We start from the raw sequence: 22688 nt of genomic DNA, 5'->3' as shown, positions 1-22688 counted from the left end.
GGCCAATTACCAGCAGAAGGTGACCATTATATTTTGTGATTCAGAAAGCTATGTGACTCATGTTCATAATTACTCTTTATAAAAATAACTTTTAGCGAATGGATATGTTTTGCTTTTATGATCAACGAGACTCCACACACGCCTGGGAGTGAAAATGTATTAGAGAGAAAGACAATTAATGATGACTCGAAGCGGTAATTTCCGAACCCCAGCAGGAGACTACGGTATCTACACTGCATTCTAAGGAAGTGAGAAAAATGGAATCTTTTATGCATTCTTTTCATGATCAGAGTATCTTCTGATATGAAATATCTTAAAAAGTAGAGCAAAATTTATTTTAGTTTCCTTCGTTCCTTACTTTATTCTTTCTTTCCGCCCTTCCTTTCTTCCTGCCTCCCTCCCTCCCTTCCCTTCATCCTTCCTTTTCTTTTCTCCCTCTTTTGCCCCCCCCCCCTTCTTTTTCATTATTCCTAACATTTAAAACAAAACAGCTACAACACAACCCAAAACACTAGGCCGTGAGAAGTCCGCTGTCTGGTCTAGTGGACTGGGAAAGAGGAGAACCTGGTTCTGATCTAGGCTTTGTCAACAACCTTCTTGGTAACTTTGAACAAGTCCTTTTACTTCTCTGGGCTTCAGGTCCTGATCAGCAAATGAGGAAACAGTATTAGAGGATCTTTAAGGATGCTTGCTCTTCACAAATTCAATATCTCTAAGTCCAAAATCATGGTCAGAATATCAATTAGCTACTTTTCCTGATAAAATGAATGATCACCTTCTTCTTTTTCATATCATTTTACCCCCCATAGAAGACGCGTTCTAAGGAGGGTGAAGAACGAGAGGGTACCTGGGGGCGCCACCATCCGCTGCCACTTCTGGAACAAGCAGGTCTTCAGGCAGTCGCGTGGACTGAGGTTGTAGGTTTTATGTCTCGACATCAGCTCCTGCATTGGCTCCAGTATTACACACAACTGCAAGGAGTTCAAAGACATTGGTGTTTCACGACTTGATGATATTAATTGCGACAAATACTGTTAACAGCTGGAATCAATTAGAAAGCTGAGGGATACTGTCCTTTTTTCCCCTGGTTTTGATTTGCACTCTACAGGTTTGGAGGAAAAGAAATATTACCAACACTTGAGTATAGCCACTTAATGTAGTATCTTTGTAATGTGGCATTATAACTGATCTATACACACACATGCATGCGCGTACACGCACACACACACACGCAAGACACTTTCTGTACAGACGCTTCCTATGGTTCCGTGGAGCATAGCATGTTCTGATTCTGTCCTGGTTTCTGGCTGTCACTCCTGTTTGTAGAGCCACATGCTGGGACTTAAACAATGCTAGCTTATGCAGATTATCAAACTTTAAAATCTATCTTTTAAACTTTGGAGAACAACTGACAACTACAGGTACTTTTTGATCTTATTTCTTACAAAGACAGATGGTGAACCCTATTTTACTTTTATTCATGTACCCATTTGTGTTTTACACACGATAAAGATGTAAATAACATATGCTGACGTTTGTCCGGTATGGGAGGTTTTTCTGTGTCTCTGCACAGCGTCACCTCGTTCCCTGCTTTGGTTATATTTTTCAGCTTTATTTTGGTCCAAGGCAACTGATGACAAAGACTAATGAGTGAAACAAGAAGGTAAAACCATTTGGTATTGCCTTGGACTTTCCTGAATTCCTTCTCGGTTGGAAGCCTATCAGAATACCACTGCATTGAAAGTACTATATCAAAGAGGATGAAGACCACGATACAGAATAATACATTAACTGCTGTGGCAGTTGTTGCTATTGTGATCTGTCTAGTCAATTCCAACTCATATTGACCCTATAAACCAAAAATCCAAACCTGTTGCCATTAAGTCAATTCTGACTCACAGCGACCCTATAGGACAGAGTAGAACTGTCCCATAGGGTTTCCAAGGAGCTGCTGGTGGATTCGAACTGCCAACCTTTTAGTTAGCTGCCATAGCTCTTAAACACTGTGCCACCAGGGCTTCAGTGACCCTATAGGACAGAATAAAACTGTCCCATAGTGTTTCCAAGGCTGTCATGTTTATGGAAGCAGACTGCCACATCTTTCTCCCACAGAGCAGCTTGTGGGTTCAAATCGCTGACCTTTTGGTTAGCACCCAAGCACTTAACCACTGCACCACCAGGGCTCCTGTGCTGTTGCAATTACAGTGATGCAAATATTGGCAACACACCTTCCCAGGTGAAAAAAAAAATCATTTTATTATGAAAGACAGATGTACTACCTTGCTTCTTTGTAACCCCCTTCCCTTCGGCCAGCAATTACCTTGAACACTTCCCAAAAGAGACCACATTGCCTGTGTCCATGGGCTTCCTCTACCTGGAATTCTTCTTCCCCTCTTCCTGGCTGAGGCCCACCCATGGTTGACAACCTAGTTCCTTCTTCTGCCAAGGCTCCCTGCCCTGACTGTGTACTTCTCCCCACACAGGATGAGTTGGGGGCCTCTTTTATAGTACGTACTCCCAGAGCGTCCAGCTCTTTCACTCTACAGATGAACTTATATTTGTAACCACTGCTTCCAAGTCTGTTTACTCCACTAGACCATGAACTCTTTGTCTTTTATGTGTGTTCCCAGCCTTGGCTCAGATGAATGGATGCATTGAAGGACTAATTCTTAGAAAGACCTGAGAATCTTTCTGTACCAATGTTCCTCAAAGTGGGGTCTGAGAACACTTCCATCAGGGCCAAATGGGTTGCTTATTAAAAATGCAGGCTCCCAGGCTCTGCCCCTTCTGTTTCACTGGGATCTGAAGGCAGGGCCCTGAATCTCCATTTTTAAAAACCATAAACCAAAAAAAAAACCAACTACCATCGAGTTGATTATCACTCATGGTGACCTCACATGTGTCAGAGTAAAACAGTGATTCATAGAGATTTCAGTGGCTGATTTTCCAGTACATAGCCAGGCCTTTATTCTGAGGTGCCTCTGGATGGATTTGAATGGCCAAAATTTCAGTTAGTAGCCAAGTGCTTATTCAAAACCATATCATCATGTAATTCTGAGAAATACTACTGAAGTTTGATGCCCACTGCCCTACATATTCTGGATTTTAGGAAGGATAATAGAGACGCAAGGTATGTGCATATTCCCAATGGTTTCCAGCTCTGATCCCACTCCTTCTCACTTTTCCCCACTCTTTTGTGCCCCCTTCCTTCCTTCTCATGTCTAAGCATGATAAGCTTCATTGAGAAAAAATAATACTCAGCCCTTTTTACCTATGACAGGTTTAAATCTTTGCCAAAACCACTAACTCCGTTTAAGGACCAACTGTAATCTCCTTCCATTTGCAGTTTCTGTGGACAGAAAAGGCAAGATTTCTAAGCCTGCACAACACAAGGATGTTGAGTCAAACCCATCCAATACTGTGTGAATGGGGTTGGAAATTAATGAAACCTGGATTAGGTATGCTGGATCTTAAATCTTGTGAGTTTTCTTGCCTACTTGGGAGCCCTTTTTGCAATCTAAAATATTTGTAAAGAAAGATCTTTAAAAAAAGAGTTGGGGGTTGTTTTACAATTAACTCCATATTCCAACACTGTGAAGATCCTATGTGTTCATTCCTGTGTTAAGAATTCATTGCCAGAAATCCAACTCCATGCAAGCTACAGACAACCTCACTGCCTCCTCCAGCCACTGATGCTCACAAGACTGTTTGGAGTCTACGATCATCTCTACAAATAGAGCTAAGGATGGATTATCCATCAAAGAAGAACCACTGCTAAATTCAGACAGGGTCAGAAGATGTTTGCATCTATTATTAAACCAGGACAGTGGGAATAGCAAATAGCTTTCAGAGAAATTCTAAGGGCTGGGAAACTTTCTTTCTTTTTAACTAACAACAACAACAAAAAAAAAAAAGTTAAAAAGATTTTCAAACCATTCCCTTTTGACCCATTTCCCATCCTTGAGAATGAGCTTACGATGATGGAAAACTCATGGGTGGAATGGAACAGGCGTGGACTCAGAAGCCAAAGAGGCCGAGGTATGGATGTGGGCTCTGTCATTGGGTTCATAACCCTGGGGAACCTCTTAATAAATCTGGGTATCAATTTCACCTGTAGGACAATACCCACTTTATACATTGTTGTGAGAATTTTAGATAATATGCCTGATACATAACAGATGCTCAACAAACAGTGAATATGGTGATTATATATTAACAAATACCACCTAGATTGCAAAACAACCTACTTAGGTGCTTAGGTGCTGGGTCACAAAGATGAGGGTGGCACTATCTCTGTCCTTCGAGAATATTCAGCCTCCTTAAAAATGATTTAAGCATATTAAGAAAACCACCCTGTGTTTACTGCTCAAGCATCTCAGGAAATCACGTTTTTCTGAATTAAGTGACAAGTTAGCAGATATGACCTGTTTGGACCTAGGAAGGGCTATCAGTATTGAACACGCTTCAAAATAGGAGGACTGTATTTACTACGGGAACCGATGGGTTCCTTACCTTTTCTTTTCCACGGTGCCTTTCCTGTCTGAGTTTTGGGCAACACTCTTTACAGGTGCTAATCCTCGGAATTTCTCTCTTCCCTTTTAATGCAAAAATATCTCCTCATCACTGTAACCCACCCCAAAGGAGTTTGCATCTCCGAATGCTAATCAGGAGTCCCCAAAGCCATTTTTCTTCCTGTGGAGGGTTTCTGGGCTCTCCCCTTATTCATGTATGCAAATGAGTCTCCCAATGTCTGCAGCAGAGCCTCAGTGTCTTTGCTGGGCTGCATGTTTTTTATGCTGTAGGTGGCAGAGCTCACTCAGATAAGAGCCTGCCTTCCCGGCATCAAGCCAGTGCATCTTGGCAGCAGCCAAGGCCTGGAGCTTTATGAAATGAAATCAGGAAGAAGGCTGGGGGAGTGGTTTCCCGCAGCAACTAGCTAAATCCTTTTGGAGCCAGGATTCCTGCTTTCCCTGAGGTCTCAGATCTTCTTGAGAATCTGGGGAAAGCTATGCAGTCTGTCTTTTAAATTTGTTCAAAATTTCTCAATGTTTATGAAGTCTCTAATTAAACCCATTGCCATTGAGTCAATTCCGACTCACAGTGACCCTGTAACAGGACAGAGTAATGCTACCCCCTAGGTTTTCCAAGGCTGACATCTTTATGGAAGCAGACTGTCACATCTTTCTCCTGCGGAGTGGCTGGTGGGTCCAAACCACAGATCTTTCCATTAGCAGCCGAGTGCTTTAACCACTGCGCCACCAGCGCTCCTTATGAAGCCTCGATAGCCCCATCCACTGACAGCAGGTAAAGAGCCCCTTGTCTATGCTAAGTGTGAATGAGGCCACACTGCGCATGCCTTTTCCCCACCCTGCACACACACAGACACAGACACAAACACCACTCTCAGGCGTACTAACAGAACTGAGCATAACAACACGGGCGCCTTGAAGAGCCGTGTTGTTATATCTGTGAAGTCAGGCCTGCTAGAAAGTTCCCAACGGACCACTTTCTTTGCCTGAAAAGAAAGGCCACGGCAAGCATGTCAGCCGCATCTGCAGCAGACCGCACACAGGGTTGCAGCTTTGTTTAGTTTCTCCCTGCAGCAGTGCTGGAGGATACCAGGAGGAACTCCAGGACACAGTGGAAGCGGGGCGGCACCCGGCTTGAGGGATTGTTTTGAATATGAAGTCCCTAAAAATGTGGTCCCTGAAAGACCCAGTCAGGTCCCCAATTCTGGAAAAGCTCCAGAGACACCCTTTGTAGATTTATTGGGGGTTTTAGGTAGGGCTTGGTGAAACGACTCGATGGCACTAGTTTTTTTTTTTTTTTTTTTTTGGTGCAAACAAGTGCTCAGCTACTAACTGGAAGTTGGCGGTTCAAACCTACCCAGAGATGCCTCAAAAGAAAGGCCCAGTGATGTACATCCAAGAGGTCACAGCCACTGAAAACTCTGTGGAGCACCGTTCTACTCTGACATACGTAGGTTTGCCATGAGTTGGAATCAACTCGACAGCGATAGTTTCTGTTTGTTTGTTTTATTTGCTTCCCCAATACTTCTAATGGAGCCCTGATGGCACAGTGGTTAGAAGTTTGGCTGCTAACCAAAAGGTTGGCAGTTCGAATCCACCAGCAGCTCCCTGGAAACCCTATGGGGCAGGTCTACTCTGTCCTATAGGGTTGCCATGAATTGGAATCCACTCAACAGCAACGGGTTTGGTTTTATGCTTCTAACTTCATTTTCTGTGATTCTCGCCCCAGCACTGACTTTTCAGTGTGAAATTCTGTAACCACAAGAGGGATCTAATGAGTAGGTAAATAGATGGATGGAAAGATGGATAACAGAGAGCTTGGCCAGATTCATAGCAAGGAGTTATCTGTTAAAATGACAGACAAACTAGACATTGTCCTGCAGGCTTCAACCAAAACTTAAACCCGTTGTGGTCCAGTCGATTCTGACTCATAGCAACCCTACAGGACAGCAGAACTGTTGCCATCAAGTCGAGTCTGAGTAGATTCAAAGTAGAACTGTCTCACAGGGCTTCCAAGGAGTGGCTGGTGGATTCATACTGCCGACCTTTTGGTTAGCAGCCACTCTCTTAACCACTGTGCTTGCAGGCTTAGAGGTAGAGAATTTGTCCATTTGATAAAAAATGGTCGCGTCCTCTGTGTAGAATTCTTTCTACAGATTCACAGGTGTTCACCCAATTACTGCATGCCCTGTGGTAGGAAGGGAGATCTGAGTTTAGTTCCAGGATTCCTGCCTTTTTCATAATCACAGAGGACCTAGCACATGCAGACAGTATGGTGTTTTTGTTTGTTTTGTTTTGATCTGACAGCTGTCCAGGAGAATTCGAATTCTCCCTAGCTACACACTCAAACTCACTCCTGTGGCTCATCTCATTGGTTGGACCCCAAGAATAGGTAGTGCTTGTCACCTGCCCAAAGCTGATACCTTGTGGTAGGCATTCCGTAATCTCCCAAACCTAGGTTCTATCTAATGCTAACATTTTAGTTCAATCTTTTCTGAATGACATACTCTGAGCCTGAACCATCTACTCTTTATACATAGGTCTGCCAGGATCGCTAGGCCAGCACCTTGCTCAGTTCTTTGCACATGTTTTTCTTGCTTAGAAGACCTTCTCCCCTTTTTTCCCAGTCATCTAAGAAAGGGATTGGCAAACTACAATCTGTGGCTCAAATTTGGCCATGCTTACATATTTTCTTCCTTTACATATTGTCTATAATTGCTTTTGTGCTATAACAGTAGAACCGAGTAGTTACAACAGAGTCTTTATGGACCAGAAACCTGAAAATATTTACTATCTTGCTCTTTACAGAAGGAGCCCTGGCGGCACACTGGTTAAGTGCTCTGCTTCTAACCTAAAGCTCAGCAGTTTGAAACCATCAGCCACTTGGAGGGAGAAAGACGTGGCAAAGATTTCGGCCTTGGAAATCCTATGAGGCAGTTCTATTCTACCCTACAGGGTCACTATGAGTTGGAATTGACTTCATAGCCATGGGTTTGGGTTTTGGTTTTTTTGTCCTTTACAGAAAGTTTGGTAAGCCCTGATCTAAACCAGGGCTACTCAAAGGAGGTGGTCTGCAAATTATTTGTTACATAACCATGACAAGATAAGGAGCTTGAGTCAGAATGTAATTTAATGTGCTGCTTCCTTTGTTGAGAAAATCTTGCTTCCAAAAAAAAAAAAAAGATGAAATAAAAAATGTGCCCAGTAATGTAGTTGATTTGCACTCCAAAGTAAGCCCCTTATCTTGTTGTGGTACAGTAAGAGTGTGCAGTCTGGCACTGGTCAGCAGATAACACTTGAGTCACATCAGTCAAAACGATTAAGGTCTTTCAAGGTCCAGCTCAAATCCCACATCTGTCTCTAACCATCCTAGCCCACAGAGGACTCTATCACTTCTATGGCACTCATTACTAGTATATATATATATATACATATATATATATATATTCCAGTGTTTATATTTGAATTGAGAAATTTCCTTTCTTGTGGACTTGACTCATCTTATCTGTAGCAAGCTGTATTTTACTTTTCTCCCTCCTTTTATTTAGCATAGTATTAAAAACCAAACCCATGCCCATCGAATCAATTCCAATTTGTAGTGATCCTTTAAGACAGAGTAGAGCTACCCCATAGGGTTTCCAAGGAGCAGCTGGTAGATTTGAGCTGCTGGCCTTTTGGTTAGCAGTCATAGCTCTTAACCACTCCACCACCAGGGCTCCAGCATAGTATTAGGTGTAATGAAATACTCGTTGAATCGTAATAGCTGTGGAGTGCCTACCCTGTGTCTGTCCTAGAGTATGTACTTTACATATATCTTTAATCCTTACCACCTCCCTGTCCACTTTTACAGGTGAGGAAACACAGGTGCAAAACCATTCAGTCAAGCAGACTTGATATTAAAGAATAGAATTCTTATTATATACCCAAGGTAGTACAGCTATTTGAAGAGCCAAAAACAGATTTACAGTCAAGTCCGACTGATCACATCTCTGCGCTCTTAACTTCTAACTGCTGTGTTGTCTGTCTCCCTGAATATGAGTGGGATACATTGCTTTAAGATACCAGGTTCAAGGGATTTCACTATATTGCTTCTTGCACCCGGTATTGATCTGTGCATAGAAAAGTAGCTGATGCACAAGGGGCTGCGGGCTTGTTAACCGGATTCATTTGAGTTCAATCCCAAGTCTGCAATTTACTAGCTGCATGTTCTTGGCCAATATCTGTCTCTCTGAGTCTCAGTTTCTTCATCTGTAAAATGGGGATGATGAGACCCATCTCTGATGACTTGAAACAATGTATGTAAGCCACTAAACAACATCACAGTAAATGAAGAAGAAACTGAAGTTGTCAACAATTCCGTTCTACTTGGATCAACAGTCAACCTCCACGGAAGCACCAGTCAAGAAATCAAACAGTGCAATGCAACGGGTAAACCCTCTGCAAGGGAATTCTTTAAAGTTTTAAAAAACAAAAAATGTCACTTTGATGACTAAGGTGGGTCTGATCCAAGTCATATCTTTATTGCCTTATATGCACGTGAAATCTGGACAATGAAAAAGGAAAGTAGAAAAATTGATTTACTCGAATTGTGGTGTTGGCAAAGAATATTGAAAACGCCGTGGGCTATCAAAAGAACTAACAAATTGGTCTTAGAAGTACAACTAGAATCCTTCTTAGAAGCAAAGATAGCAAGGCTTCGGCTCACTTTGGAAACGTCATCAGGAAAGACCAATAGCTAAAAAAAAGACCATGTTAGGTAAAGTAGAGGGTCAATGAAAACAAGGGAAACCGTTCATGAGATGCATTAACACAACAGCCACAGCAATGGACTCAAACATACCAACAACCTTGAAGACAGCACAGGACCAGGCAAATTTAGTTGTATTACACATAAGGTGGGCATGAGTCAGAGGTGACTTGACGGTAACTAACAACAGCAACAATCGCAACAACATGTAGACCTTAACGCAATGCTTGGAACAACTGAAAGAAAAAAAAAAAAACCCAAACCTGTTGCCATCAAGTTAATTCCAGCTCATGGCAACCCTACAGGACAGAGCAGAACTGCCCATTGGGTTTCCAAGGCCGTAATCTTTATGGAAGTAGACTGTCACATCTTTCTCTCAAGGAGCAGATGGTAGGTTCTAACCTTGGGGTTAACAGCTGAGTGCTTAGCCACTGCACCACCAGGCTCCTTTTGCCTGTAACAATATCAGTGTTCAAAATATGAAAATTCTTAATATGATCAATACTGTTGCACCAGTGCTTTCTCTCTCCATCCATAATATCAATGTGTGACAAGGATACATTGTAGTGTGTTGGCTACTTTGCAAAATAAATCACATGGTCTCCCTGGGACTTAAGGGGTCGCTAGGGTAGCTATGAGTTGGCACTGGGAAGAGATAGTATGTTGCAAAAGACGGTAATCAGGCCAGTGGTACTTAGCACTGAGTAACTGATGTCTCTGATAATGACCTATTTTTAGAATTCAGTGATAAATCCAAAATGTTCAAATACACAAACCACAGTCTTCCCCCGCCCCCCAGTAATTTACTTCTGTAGCTAAATTTGAATTAGAAAGATATCGAAGGGTAGGGGGATAATTAAGAAACAAACTCTTATCTAAGGATGAGTGGATCTCTCCTAATTAAGAAACACATCACAAAAAGAGCCGTTATATGAAGACAGTGGAAAAAGATAACATATGAAATCTCAAAGAAAAACAAAAAGCAAACCAAATAAATCCCAGCTAGAAACACAAAAGAATGGATAGCAGGCATCCACATGACTAAAACCCACTCTGTTTTAGAGGCTGAAAAACAAGAGTGGAAAAGCCCTGCTTTCCAGTAGAAGCGATGCAAAATCAAAACATCAGATTATGATTGAGTTTGTCTCCTGATAGGATTAAAGGTAGATTGGTTGTCAAATTCAAAACATCCTCTTTTTTTATGTGAAGATTCAACCAGGGGAGCCTTTTCCCTTTCTCAATTGTTTTGCAAATTGATTACTCCTGAAAGTTATCTCTTTCCACTTTGGAGACTGGGATTGTAGTTCTGCTCCAGCAGAGGAGGGCTGAGGAGGAGGAGGAGTATAGCGGTAGGGTGGTGAGAGCTGGCCTCACCACTCAGCAGCTGCCACTCTGGTCTTAGAGGGACTATCATTGCCCCAGAGCAAGGGAAGTCACATTTCAATATCTATTCCCTGATCTCAATTTTGCGGTTGCCAAGAAGGACACTGATCAACGGCTACTGAAGGTCACTGGCTGTTTTCTGACCCACCAAAGAGGAGGGTGTTTTCCTGAGCTATGGCAGCCCCATCAGAGCAGCCACGTTGACATTTCTGCCTCCACGCATCAGGCCAAAGAAGAGACAACTAAAGGCCCTGCCGTGCATTCTCTTTCTTCCTGACCCTGCAGACATACTTTCTCTGCCAGGTCCCTGGGCACAGCACCCCCTTCTCTGGTGTTCCAGTTTTGCCTGTTTGCTCTCAGAAACACCCCCTTCCTTCCAGCTCGTTTTGTGCTGCCGGGGACTGACCCCTGCACGCTGTTATATCCCAGATGTCCTTGCCAGCTCACTTGAGGTGGAGTTTGCCCCATGGGAGGCATTGGGGGGATTGTAGGGAAGCAGGTTAGGGAATAAGTAAGGGTATTTCTTACTCTTTCTGTGCTTCAGGTGGCCTCTCCATCAAAGGTGGTGTCTCCACTGTATCTCCAGCTGTCACTAGACAGGTGCACCAGGGTCCTGATTCACCAAACTACCCTGTAACACCACCCCTTGCTTTTGTTCCTCTAGCTTAGTGGTCAAAGACGCTCATCCAGGACTGCCTCAGCTTCCTCTGGTTGCTTTTCCAACTCCACCACTTGTTATAACTAATTTGCCAGGTTGTTGTTGTTTCTAGTTGCTGTTGAGTCAACTCCCAGCTCATGGGGACCCCATGCACAATGGGATGAGATGCTTCCCAGCTCTGCACCATACTCATGATTGACTGGGGATCAAACTGTTGTGATCCATAGGGTTTTCACTGGATAACAATAGTACCTAACTGAGTTGTTTGAAGAAACAAGAACATCTATTTAAAGTGCTAGTATATAGAAAGGTCCCTAGGTGGCACAAAGAGTTTGTGCATGACTACTGACCTAAAGGTTGGTGGTTCAAACCCACCAAGTGGTACCACAGAAGGTCTGGTGGTCTGTTTTTGTAATGACTAAAGCCAAGAAAACCCTAAGGAGCAGTTCTACTCTGAAACATGAGTCAGAACCTGTTTGACAATAATGTGCTTGTTTGTTCTTTTTTTGGAGCATATAGAGAGTTGTCTATAAATGTTTAGAATGATCAGGGTATAACCAAGCTGGAGGGGAGGGATTTCATGGAAGAGATTTTGAAACTTGTCAGGACATATCTGATAAAACTTCATAGAGGTTTCCTGCCCTATGTATACATGGAGATACATGTACACATATACCTGAATATTAGATCTTGATGATACAATGGACAGCCAAAAAGTTTAATCAAAAACCCTTTCCTACAAATGGTTGTTCTGACCATTGCCTCAGATACCCCATCCATGGTTTCTACCATCTCTAAGTTCTAGGGCACAGCTGCCAGAATGTTCCCAAAGGAAAGACTCGTTGGTGGAAACATCTGCCTGGAAATACCCACGATCATTGCCAAGCATCTAGGGAGTCCTGTCTGTTGTCTAGAGGGGCTATGAGCAAATTTCAGGTAAATTAAAAAAATATATATTATTGATCAGTTGTGACTTTGGATGAGCCAGACACTGAACATAAGGGCCAGAGGTCTCAGATGGACTCTAACTAAACCTGCCTTGGGCAGAAACTGTCTCTTTCTCATCTGCTTCCTGCTGCCTAGCCTTAAAGTCACCATGCGTTGGAATTGACTTGATGGCAATGGGTTAAAGAAGTGGTGAGCTGGGTTAGGTCTTATTCTTTTTTTTTAAATATTATTCAGTATCAAGCTATGAGTCTAATGTTTGTAGAATGAGTGAGGACTTGAATCCATGAATATGATAGAATGGAAACCAAAAACAAGTAAAGGTATTAGTGTCAGAAAATAGGTCAGATCTTTCTTCGTCTGCTCTTTATTGCAGTGAAAAAAAAAAAAAAACTTTATTGCAGTATTGGGGGACGAATTGTGAAAGCATGCAGCACAAACTATTTATCAAGGGTCCCTTACGTGCTCAGAGAGACCACAGCAGATATAGCCTTCTTCCCTTGAAATTTACCATCTAGAAGGGGAAAACCAAAGCCAAACCAGTTGCTGGATTCCAACTCACGGTGATCCTGTGTGTGTGTCAGAGTACAACTGTGCTCCACAGGGTTTTCATGGCCATTACCTTTAAGAAGCAGATTGCCAGGCCTTTCTTCCAAGTTGGCTCTGGATCTGTTCAAACAGCCAACCTTTTTGTTAGTAGCCCAGTGCTTAACTGTTTATGCCACCTAGGACTTCCTAGAGGAGGATGCAGGTGGTAAATGAGAATTCCAAATGGACATCTCTATTATAAACAAGAAGGCAAGGCACATATACAGAGGTTTTAGGAAAGGCTGCCAGAAGTAACTGATAGTTAAGTTGAGATGTAGGAAATAATGAATTAGGAGGGATCTAGATGATATAGAAGATAGCCAGGGAAGACCATTTCAGACCAGAGGTGGCCATTTCAGGCAGAGGGAGTACAGGTGTGAATACCAGAAGGAACATGGGGCTGCAAACCACCACCTAAAGGGATTAGCGAGAGCCAGGGAGGGACCGGCTCCTGTGAGGTACAGGGAGAAGGCAGGTGGGGTCAGATGAGTCAAGGCCCGAGTCTCCACCTCGTGGAAGAACTCTAGGATGCAAAAGATGAGGACAAAAACATTCTGTGCAGGATGCGCCCTCGGCAAATGCCACTAGGAGGAGGACTAAATTCCAATATGGTAAATGTCATACTGTGTTTCTTTTCCATGTTTCCTGAGCATGAGAAAAGCATTAGCGTTTTGATATTCAGGGGTCCATTATCCCAAAAGGCAAACACTAACTGCTTAGGGTCTCCAGCAATGGTTACAGACCCCCAAGTCGAGCACTCTTGATCACAGCAGAGGGGGTGTTTGAGCTCACCCATGCGGTTTCTCATTAGACACAGGTAGCTATTGGAGCATGTTGGTTATTTTCCCTAGGGAACTAGCAGTCTGTATACTTGCAGTGAGGTACGTTTAAAGACTAACATTTATAAATGGGCGCTTATAATCTTAATACTGCAAGTAAGAGAATTTAGATGTGGTCTTTGGGAGCCGTCAGCGACAGTTTCTAAGGAACATGGCTCTCTTGTTCATGCAGTTATAATACCCGCTGAACATTAACTGAGTGTTACATCTTCCTCTTGCCCTGGTGTCAATACCCAGAAGACTGTCACAGATAACAGGACTTTCTGGGGCAGCATCCCTAAGCTGCTGTGTGGGAGGGCTTCTGGGCTGCTGGTCAGTGTGGGAATCAGGTCTTCTTTCTCTTGGAGATTGGCATCCAGAATGTGGCTGCGTTTAGAATGCCTGCCTGTCTGCCTTTTTGAGAGCTTGTGCAAGGCAACAGCCCTCCAGCTCTGCTCTGGCACAAAGGAGAGAAGCGATTTCTCAATAATGTAGCGCTCAGCTGCTCAATTGCTCCCCAGCCGCCCTGATCATTGCGTGCCTGTGGAGTCTCATAGCAGCAGCCATGTACCTCCCAGTGATAATCGTGCAATTGACAAAAGGCAGGATTCCTGTCGGTGATGACAGCATTTTATGAAAAAGGAGTTGGAGGAGACTGGAGTTCATCCATTCATTCATTCATTCAGTGCATATTTATTGAATGCATACTATGTGCCCAGTATTCGTTTTAGGTACTAGGGATACTGTCAACAGAAAAAAAAAAAAAAAATACTTCTCTTATGGAACTAGATTCTAGTGAAAGATACAGAAAACAAATAAATAAGTACAGGTTACACTATTTTAGTTAGCAGTAAGTACCAAGGAGAAAAAGAAAGCAGGGAAGACAGATGTAAAATGTTGGAGTTGACTAACAGACCCCAAGTACCACAGCCTCCACCAGATTAAGTCCAGTACAACTAGATGGTGCCTCCTACCACCACCGACTACTCTGACAAGGATCACAATAAAGGGTCCTGGATAGAACTGGAGAAAATATAAAACAAAATTTTAACTCACAAAAAAGACCAGACTTACTAGTCTGACAGAGACTTGAGAAACAGAGAGAGTTTGGCCTCTGGACACCCTTTTAACTCAGTACTGAAGTCATTCCTGAGATTCACCCTTCAGCCAAAGATTAGACAGGCACATAAAACAAAACAGGACTAAGCAGGCACACCAGCCCAGGGGCAAGGATGAGAAGTCAGGAAGGGGACAGGGAAGCTGGTAATGGGGAACTCAAGGTTGAGAAGGGGAGAGTGTTGACATGCTGTGGGGTTGGCAACCAATGTCACAAAACAATATGTGTGTTAATTGTTTAATGAGAAACTAATTTGCTCTATAAACCTTCATCTAAAGCACACACACACACACAAAAGATTCTATAGAAGAATCCTGATCACAAAGGGGAAAATGCAGAACAGAATTTAAAATTTCCATGGGCTTCAGACTTTCTGGAGCCATGGAGGCCAGATGAACCTCTCAAACTATTGCCCTGAGGTTATGTTTAACCTTAAACTAAAAATATCCTTTGAAGTGTTCTTAAAAACAAACAATAGCTTAGCTTAACTAGTAAAAAAAATGTCTGCTTTGAGTATTATGCCCTTTTAAGAGCTATCTATATGGGATCAAATTGACAACAGTAACTCAGAAGATTAGATAGGGACCGTGGGGGCAGGAGGTATATGTCAATAGGTGAAGAACAACTCAGAAAAAGAGGGTGAGAATGGTTGCACAACTTGAACAATGTAATCAATGTCACTGAATTGTACACAGAGAAACTGTGTGTTTTGCTCTGTATATTCTCAACAACAACAATAAAATAATAATAATAAAAAAAGAAAATGTTGGCATTGAGAGAGCTGGGACATAGGCTAAAGTTTTTGTGGCAGGAAGAATAATGACCCTACCCCCAAAGATGTCCATGTTGTATTCCCTGGAATCTGTGAATATATGTGGTTACAGGGCAGAGGGAATTAAGGTTGTTATTCAGCTGACCTTGAGATGGGGAGATCATCCTGGATTTTCCAGGTGCACCCAGTATAACCACAAGGGTCCTTAAAAGTGGAAAAGAGAGAATCAGAAAGATGCAGCCTGAGAAGGACTTGGCTTCCTATTGCTGGCTTTTAAGATGGAGGAAGGTGACCATGAACCAAGGAAAGTGGGTGGCCCCTAGAGGCTGGAAAAGTCAAAGGAAACAGATCCTCTAGAGCCTCCAGAAAGAAATGCAGCCCCCACCAGCATCTTGATCTTACCCCAATGAGATCTGTGCCAGACATCTGATCTACTATAGGATAACGAATTTGTGTTGTTTTAAGCCACTAAGTTTGGGCAATTTGTTACAAGAGTAACGGAAGGCTGATACAGTCACTGAGTACTTGACTTTTGAGTAAAGACCTTTGATAAGGTTGTCATACTTAACAAGTTAAATATGAAATGCCATTACATTTGAATTTCTGATAATAATTTTTAGATAGCTTTATTGAGATATAATTCATATGTCATCCAATTCCCCATTTAAAATATACAATTTAATGTTTTCAATATAGTCACAGATATGTGTGACCATCACTACAGTCAGTTCGAGAACACTGTCATCACTCCAGTCCTGTGCTTATTTGTTGTTTATCTGAAATTCAAATTTGACTAGGCACCATGGATTTAATCTGGCAATGCTAATCTCAGAGGAGGTTAGGAAGTGAGATATTTGGGGGAAAACATTCCATACATTCTAAAAAGAGGCAACAGGAAGGACAAAGATCTGAGGGCTCTGAGAAATGTCTAAGGGAGTGGTTTGGTGGAATGGAGAGAATCAGACAAACTGTAGTATAAAGATGAATTTAGAGAGGTTGTGAAAAACTGGATCATGAAGGCCATTCTGAGGACTTTGGCTTGGGGTGTGAGAGAGATGGGAAGACACTGGCAGATTTGGAGCTGAAGGGTGCCAATGCTTGGGGCCTCCTGAGAAGGGAGAGATGCTGACTGAACAACCCGAGCACAGTGAACTTATCCACTTCTGGATTTCTCTGGACTTACACACATAGCAGGTACCCAACCAGTTTTGTTGAAGAAAGCACACATATGCTGGGAAGGCAGAAGACCTCCTAGTTGGTAGAACTTGTGCTGTGACATCCTCAAGGAACGTCTGCGCCTCAGAACCAGGAAAGTGCACAGTGGGAGGGGAGGGGATTTGAAGAGGTAAAAAGTGTTCACGTGGAGACATCTGACGGCTGTGAGGTGATTTGTGCAGGGCAGGGGAGAAGAACTTCTGCCTGGCAACATCATGAAGGCAAAGAGATTATTTACAGAGCCAACTTTTACTCTGGAACTCAGGTGTTAGGTAACTTGGGGGAAGTGTCATGACTACTGTCAATGCTGTTAAATTCAGAGCAACAGAGTCTAAACCAAGATCAGAGGAAGCCATATTTCATCTCGTCAAGCACATCCAGGTTTTTGAGAAAAAGTTGCAGTGGGGAAGAAAACAATTGTTAGAAAACCTTTTTAGAACCTTGCTAATAAACCACTCATTACCATTGTTATGGATTGAATTGTGTCCTCCAGAAAGATATGTTGAGGCTCTTGATCCCTGTACCTGTAAATGCGACCCAGTGTGGAAGACGTTACCAGTTAGGTTAATGTGAGGTCATAGTGGAGCTCAACGGGTCCTCATCCAATATTACTGGTGTCTTTTTGTAAAGGAAGAGACCCAGAGACAGACACAGAGGAAGGGTGCCAAGTGATGCTCAGCTGCAAGCCACAGAACACCTGGAGCTACCAGAAACTGGGAGAGAGCATGGAACAGTTTCTCTCTCAGTGCCCTCGGAAGAAATCACCATGACCAATACCCTGATTTGGACTTGTAGCCTCCAGAACTATAAGACAATAAATTTCTGTTCCTCTAAGCCAGCAGTTTTTATTTTATTATGGCAACCCCAGGATGCTAAGACGATCACCAATCATGACTAACACTTGATGAGTGTTTACTGGGTACTGGGCGCTGGGATTGGTATCTGCTATAGACACAATTGTGTCACCCCAAAATATGTTATCAGGAGGGACCAGGCCCTGGAGAAGGACATCATGCTTGGTAAAGTAGAGGGTTAGCGAAGGAGAGGAAGACCGTCAATGACATGAATTGACACAGTGACTGAAACAGTGAGTTTAGGCATAACAACGATTGTGAGGGTGGTGCAGGATTGGGCAGTGTTTTGTTCTGTTGTACATAGGGTCACTATGAGTTGGAATTGACTGGACTGGGCATCTAGCAACAACAACAACAACAATATATGTGTTGTGAATTCTATCCCCTGTACCTGTGGTTTAATTTCATTTGAGAATGGGTTTTCTTTGTTATGTGAATGAAGCCATATCAGTGTAGGGTGTGTCTTAAACCAATCTCTTTTGAGATATAAAAAAGCAGATTAACTCTTTCATAACCCAATTATTTTCCACTTTGAATTTTTTTGTTGATACCCTGTGTTTTCATTAATGGAAGCATGCTGAATCATTGAGTGTGTCTGAATTTTTGGTAGGTAGGTTTTTTTTCTTGCCCCCTCCCACTAGCCTACCTTCAGACTTCAGTGGGACATACATTGTCCCAATAATAATACCCCAGAGTCTCTCCCCACAGAGTGCTTTGGAACATATGTGTTCCAAATAAAATTTTTTTCAAAATTCTCATACGATACCGTGTAAAAAGAATAATTTGCATTACATGCCCCTTCCTTCAGTTTCAAACAGTCATAAAGGCTCCCACCTTGTAGCAGCACTCACTGTAAGTGGGAAAGCAGCTTCCCAAAAAACTTGAGAATCCAAAAATGTTTGTGGGAGCATTCTGTCCCAATGTGTATGAAAGTGTTAAGTAAGCAAGCAGAAATGAGGAAGATTCAAGCCATACGATCACCAAGGATCCTAGGAATAGGAGCTGAAAAGAAAGAAGGACCTTCCCCCAGAGCTGGCAGAGAGAGCCTTCTCCTACAGTCAGCACCCTGAATTCGTATTCCTACCCTCCTAACCTGTGAGAAAATAAATTTCTGTGTGTAAAAGCCTCCTACTTGTGGTATTTCTGTTATAGTAGCACTAGATAACTACAACAGTACCTCACATGGGTTTTCTCACTTCATTCTTCAGTGCTATTAACTATACTGATATGTAGGTGAGGAAATGCAGGCCAGAGAGATTGAGTATCTTTTCCAAGGTCACACAGCTTCCAGGGTCTGCTTAGCTTAAACCTTCTTGCCCTTAGCCCCCAGTTTGAGTACGTTATCTCCCTCTTAATTTTCATGCCCATGCTTGTGAACATGTCTCTATCACACTGTATTATAATGAGCTGAATATACGTTTGCTTTTCTGGTGAGACTGGGATCCTGGTGGCAAGGAAAATCCACCACCTTTATGTCATCAGAAATCTGCACTTAATAGGCATGTAAAAAAAAAAAAAAACTAACAAATGAATGTTGAATGAATGAATGAGGGAAATTCCCTCTCTGAGTCCCAACTGCAGACGTTTTAGCATAAAAGGACTGATGAGGCCAGGCCACAGCTACAGTAGGTCCATGCGCCTGCATCCTCAGTAGAACCCTGCCTTTTTGCGGTTCTTTCTCTGGGGATTACTTGAAAGCTTGAATATGCATCACTTCTAATTTCATCATGCTTTTTTCCCACAGGGAGTATTAAAAGCCTCGAGAGGATCACAGATTGTAGTTATTTTTCATTTTTCCTCCATCCACCTACAGTTACTCATGTTGGCAGCTACCCTTCCTTGTCTTCCCCTCCATTTGCCCCCATTCGTTTTCCTTTAGTTTTCTGTGCTTTGAGAGCATCCCTGGTCCTCATGCCCTTTCCTGGGGATCTGTACATGGTGCTTGGAAATCCGCTCCTGATCTAGTCATTAAACTGACCCAGTATTCTGAGACTTCAAGATACTGGTGTGTGTGTGTACATGTAAATGTCATAAGTGTGTGTGTGAGTGTGTATGTGTGGCCACATGTCTGGAGTGTCAAATGAGCGTGTGAGTGTGTGCATATGAGCACATGTGTGTGTGGAGGACTGCATGAGTGTGCGTATGAATGTGCATGTGAGCATATGTGTGAATGTATGTGGTGTGCGAAGGTGTGCTCAAGAGTTTTTATAGTTGACACCTGCATGACCCCGTCTTCTTCTGGCATTGAATCCCTACAAGTGGAAAACAGTGGGTTCCCCAGACTGTCTGGGACCAGCAAAGGGTTAGGGATGAGCATCTTTTGTTGGAGATAGCTGGTCCAGGTGGCAGAAATAACCCAGGTGCCTTCCTGCAACAGAGGCAGGAAAACATAACCACAAAGTCATTCTAAGCTTCTGTATTTGGATGGAGTCTCAGATCCCCAAAATATTTATAAATCAATGAAAAGATACCACAGGACTCCTAAAATTATAGAAATTTGAAACTTAGAATGCTCTTGCACATTTTCCAGCAGTGGAGGCTAAGCTCACGGAGTTTCAGAGACTCGGCATACTTGCACACTGCTGTATTGGGTCAGCCCTGGAAGTGTGGTCTTCTTGTTCCTGGCCCCCAGTCTTTTCCTTTCCATCATATCGTGCCTTTTGATCAGGTTTTCATCTTCCCAAGCTGGACATTCACTTTCAGCTGGGTCCAGTCTCAGTTCTCTTAGGTAATTCTTGGGAACGTTTTTGCAACTGGTAAGTTCTATGGCATTCAGGACTTTCTGTATGGCAATGCTGTTATGTGTGGGCAAATCTTAGTTAGCTCCCTAGTAGAAGATATGTAAGGAGCCGTGGTGGCAAACTGGTTAAGTGTTTAGCTGCTAACCAAAAGTTGGCGCCTAGAACCCACCAACCACTCTGCGGGAGAAGAGACCTGGTGATCTGCTCCTGTAAAGACGACAGCCTAGGAAGCCCTATGAGCAGTTCTACTCTGTCCTAGAGGGTTGCTATGAGTCAGAATTAACTCAATGGGAATGGGTTAGAAGGTATGTTCCTCAATAGTCCATCTCCATATCCCTCATCTTCCAAGGTAGAATCTCCTGCCCTAAATGCTAGCTTAAAACACAGATTGGTATGAACACAGATGAAACTGGGGTCAAAATATAGGCCATTTCCTTGTGAATCCATGGATACACTTTTTTTGCATTATCAAGAATTCCTTTGAAGGCCCAGAGAACCTTCCCAAAATTACAAGTTTCCATGTATCCTTACAGAAATTCTCTTGATATTTGTTCTTTCTTGATTTTATTAATGTAAGCTAACATGAGTAATCATAAAAATGCTATCTCTTATTTTGGGGAGCTACTGTGTCACCCCTTTTAAGCACCACAATAGCTGTATGAGTTAGGCATTTTTTTTTTTTTTTGAGGAGCAATCTAAGGCTTAAAAGGATTTAAGTGGTAAACCATTTGCAAATTATCTCATTTTATCTTCACAACAACCTTATAGGTTAGGTGCTATTATCCCCATTTTCAAAGGCTTTAATAAGGTTAAGTGATTTGTCCACAGACCCATAGCTAGAAAGTAATGGAATTTCTATGTTTTTTTGCTGGCATTACTCCTTTAGACCCCACATCCAGAAAGCTGCTCAGTAAATAGTTGGGGTTGGTGCTGTTAGCTGTCATTGAGTTGGCCTCCAACTCATGGCAACCCCATGCACAATGGAACAAAATGCTGCCTGGTCCTTCACTGTCCCCCAAGACAGGGTTGCAGATTGGACCATTGTGCTCCATAGGGTTTTCATTGGCTGATTTTTGGCAGTAGATTGCCAGGTCTTTTTTCATCGTGCATCTTAGTCTGAAACTGCTGTTGAAAGAATAAATCATTCCAAAGCCCATATTCTTTCCACGGCCCTCTACTATTTCAAAGGAGCTCTGGTGGTACAATGATCAAGCACTCAGCTGATAACAAAATGTCAGAGGTTCAAACACACCGGTGTCTCTGATGGCGAAAGACCTGGTGGTTTGTTCCCGTAAAGATTATAGCCTAAGAAACCCTATGAGGGCAGTTCTACTCTGTCTCATTGGGTCACTATGAGTCAGAATCAACTTGATGGCACGTAACAATTACTATTGCAAAATTATCTTTCCCTCTGGCACATACCTTTGAAATCGAGGGTGATTAGAAAGCATTTGGTCAAACTCTCTTTTTTTCAGGCCAGCTTTGGCTGCCATGGTCCCTCCGTTACCTTCTTATAACCCTTACTCCCAACAGTAACTTTCAGAAGCTAGGAAGTGACAGCGTCCCCATCTACAATCTCTCTTCGCTAACATGTGTAAAGTTGCAGAATGACATTTCTTCCCTCTTAATTTCTCCAAAAGGCAAACGGCACATTATTCAGGAGTTCTGAGTCAAGTCCTCACACTGGTACATCCGATATGCAAACTGCTCACTTTTTCTATTTTTGCAGCATTGAGACCTTATCGTGCTCCCGGCTCTTTGTTTCTGTGATGAAATATGCATCCTCTATCGTTCTTCACCTGTATCCTTGGCAGCTCCCTCTGGTTCAGACAGCTTCTCACACACTATTTTTTCTTGCTCGAGTTCTTCTGGGTCCAAAATAAATCAGGGGCTTAGAAAAATGATCACTGTGTCATTCATATGTGAGTGCCAACAGGGCCAAGTAGACAGACAGACATATTCAAAACTAGGGATGCAGTTTAGGAAAATCTTCCTATTGGAACCATTTTTACCCAGGAATGTTCTGTCCAAAAGCACCCCAAAGAGTATAATTTTACAAGGCATCATACAAGGAACCGTGCCAACCAACAGTTTTTCCACTAATACTTCGCAGTGCAAACCGGTGGGAGAAAGCCAAATAGCATCTAAGATGAGTGCACCACAGTTTTTATTTTGGACTAAAAAGCCTTCTATTAAAAGGCTGTTTCTGAGGTTTCAATCTAGCTTAGCACGTTCATTTTGTGCACTAAAAATGGAGAGAAATTATGCAGAGATAGGATTTTGCAAAAAAAAAAAAAAAAAAGTCACCTCTCTCTTTGCCC

General features: G+C 42.7%; 1 protein-coding gene across 10 annotated transcripts in view; it reads right to left on the bottom strand.

Annotated features, from left to right (window-relative positions):
- Positions 1 to 22688, bottom strand: part of LDB2 (LIM domain binding 2) — a 486472-nt gene that overhangs the window by 10951 nt on the left and 452833 nt on the right. For all 10 annotated transcript variants that reach the window (XM_049887016.1, XM_049887015.1, XM_049887014.1 and 7 more), the window contains one exon: positions 848 to 971. In XM_049887016.1, coding sequence (XP_049742973.1) covers positions 848 to 971 — 124 coding nt within the window. The remainder of the gene's footprint in view (positions 1 to 847; positions 972 to 22688) is intronic.

This window comes from Elephas maximus, chromosome 5 (genome assembly GCF_024166365.1).
Source record: "Elephas maximus indicus isolate mEleMax1 chromosome 5, mEleMax1 primary haplotype, whole genome shotgun sequence".
NCBI lineage: Eukaryota > Metazoa > Chordata > Mammalia > Proboscidea > Elephantidae > Elephas > Elephas maximus.
This window is presented reverse-complemented; position numbering and strand designations above follow the sequence as displayed.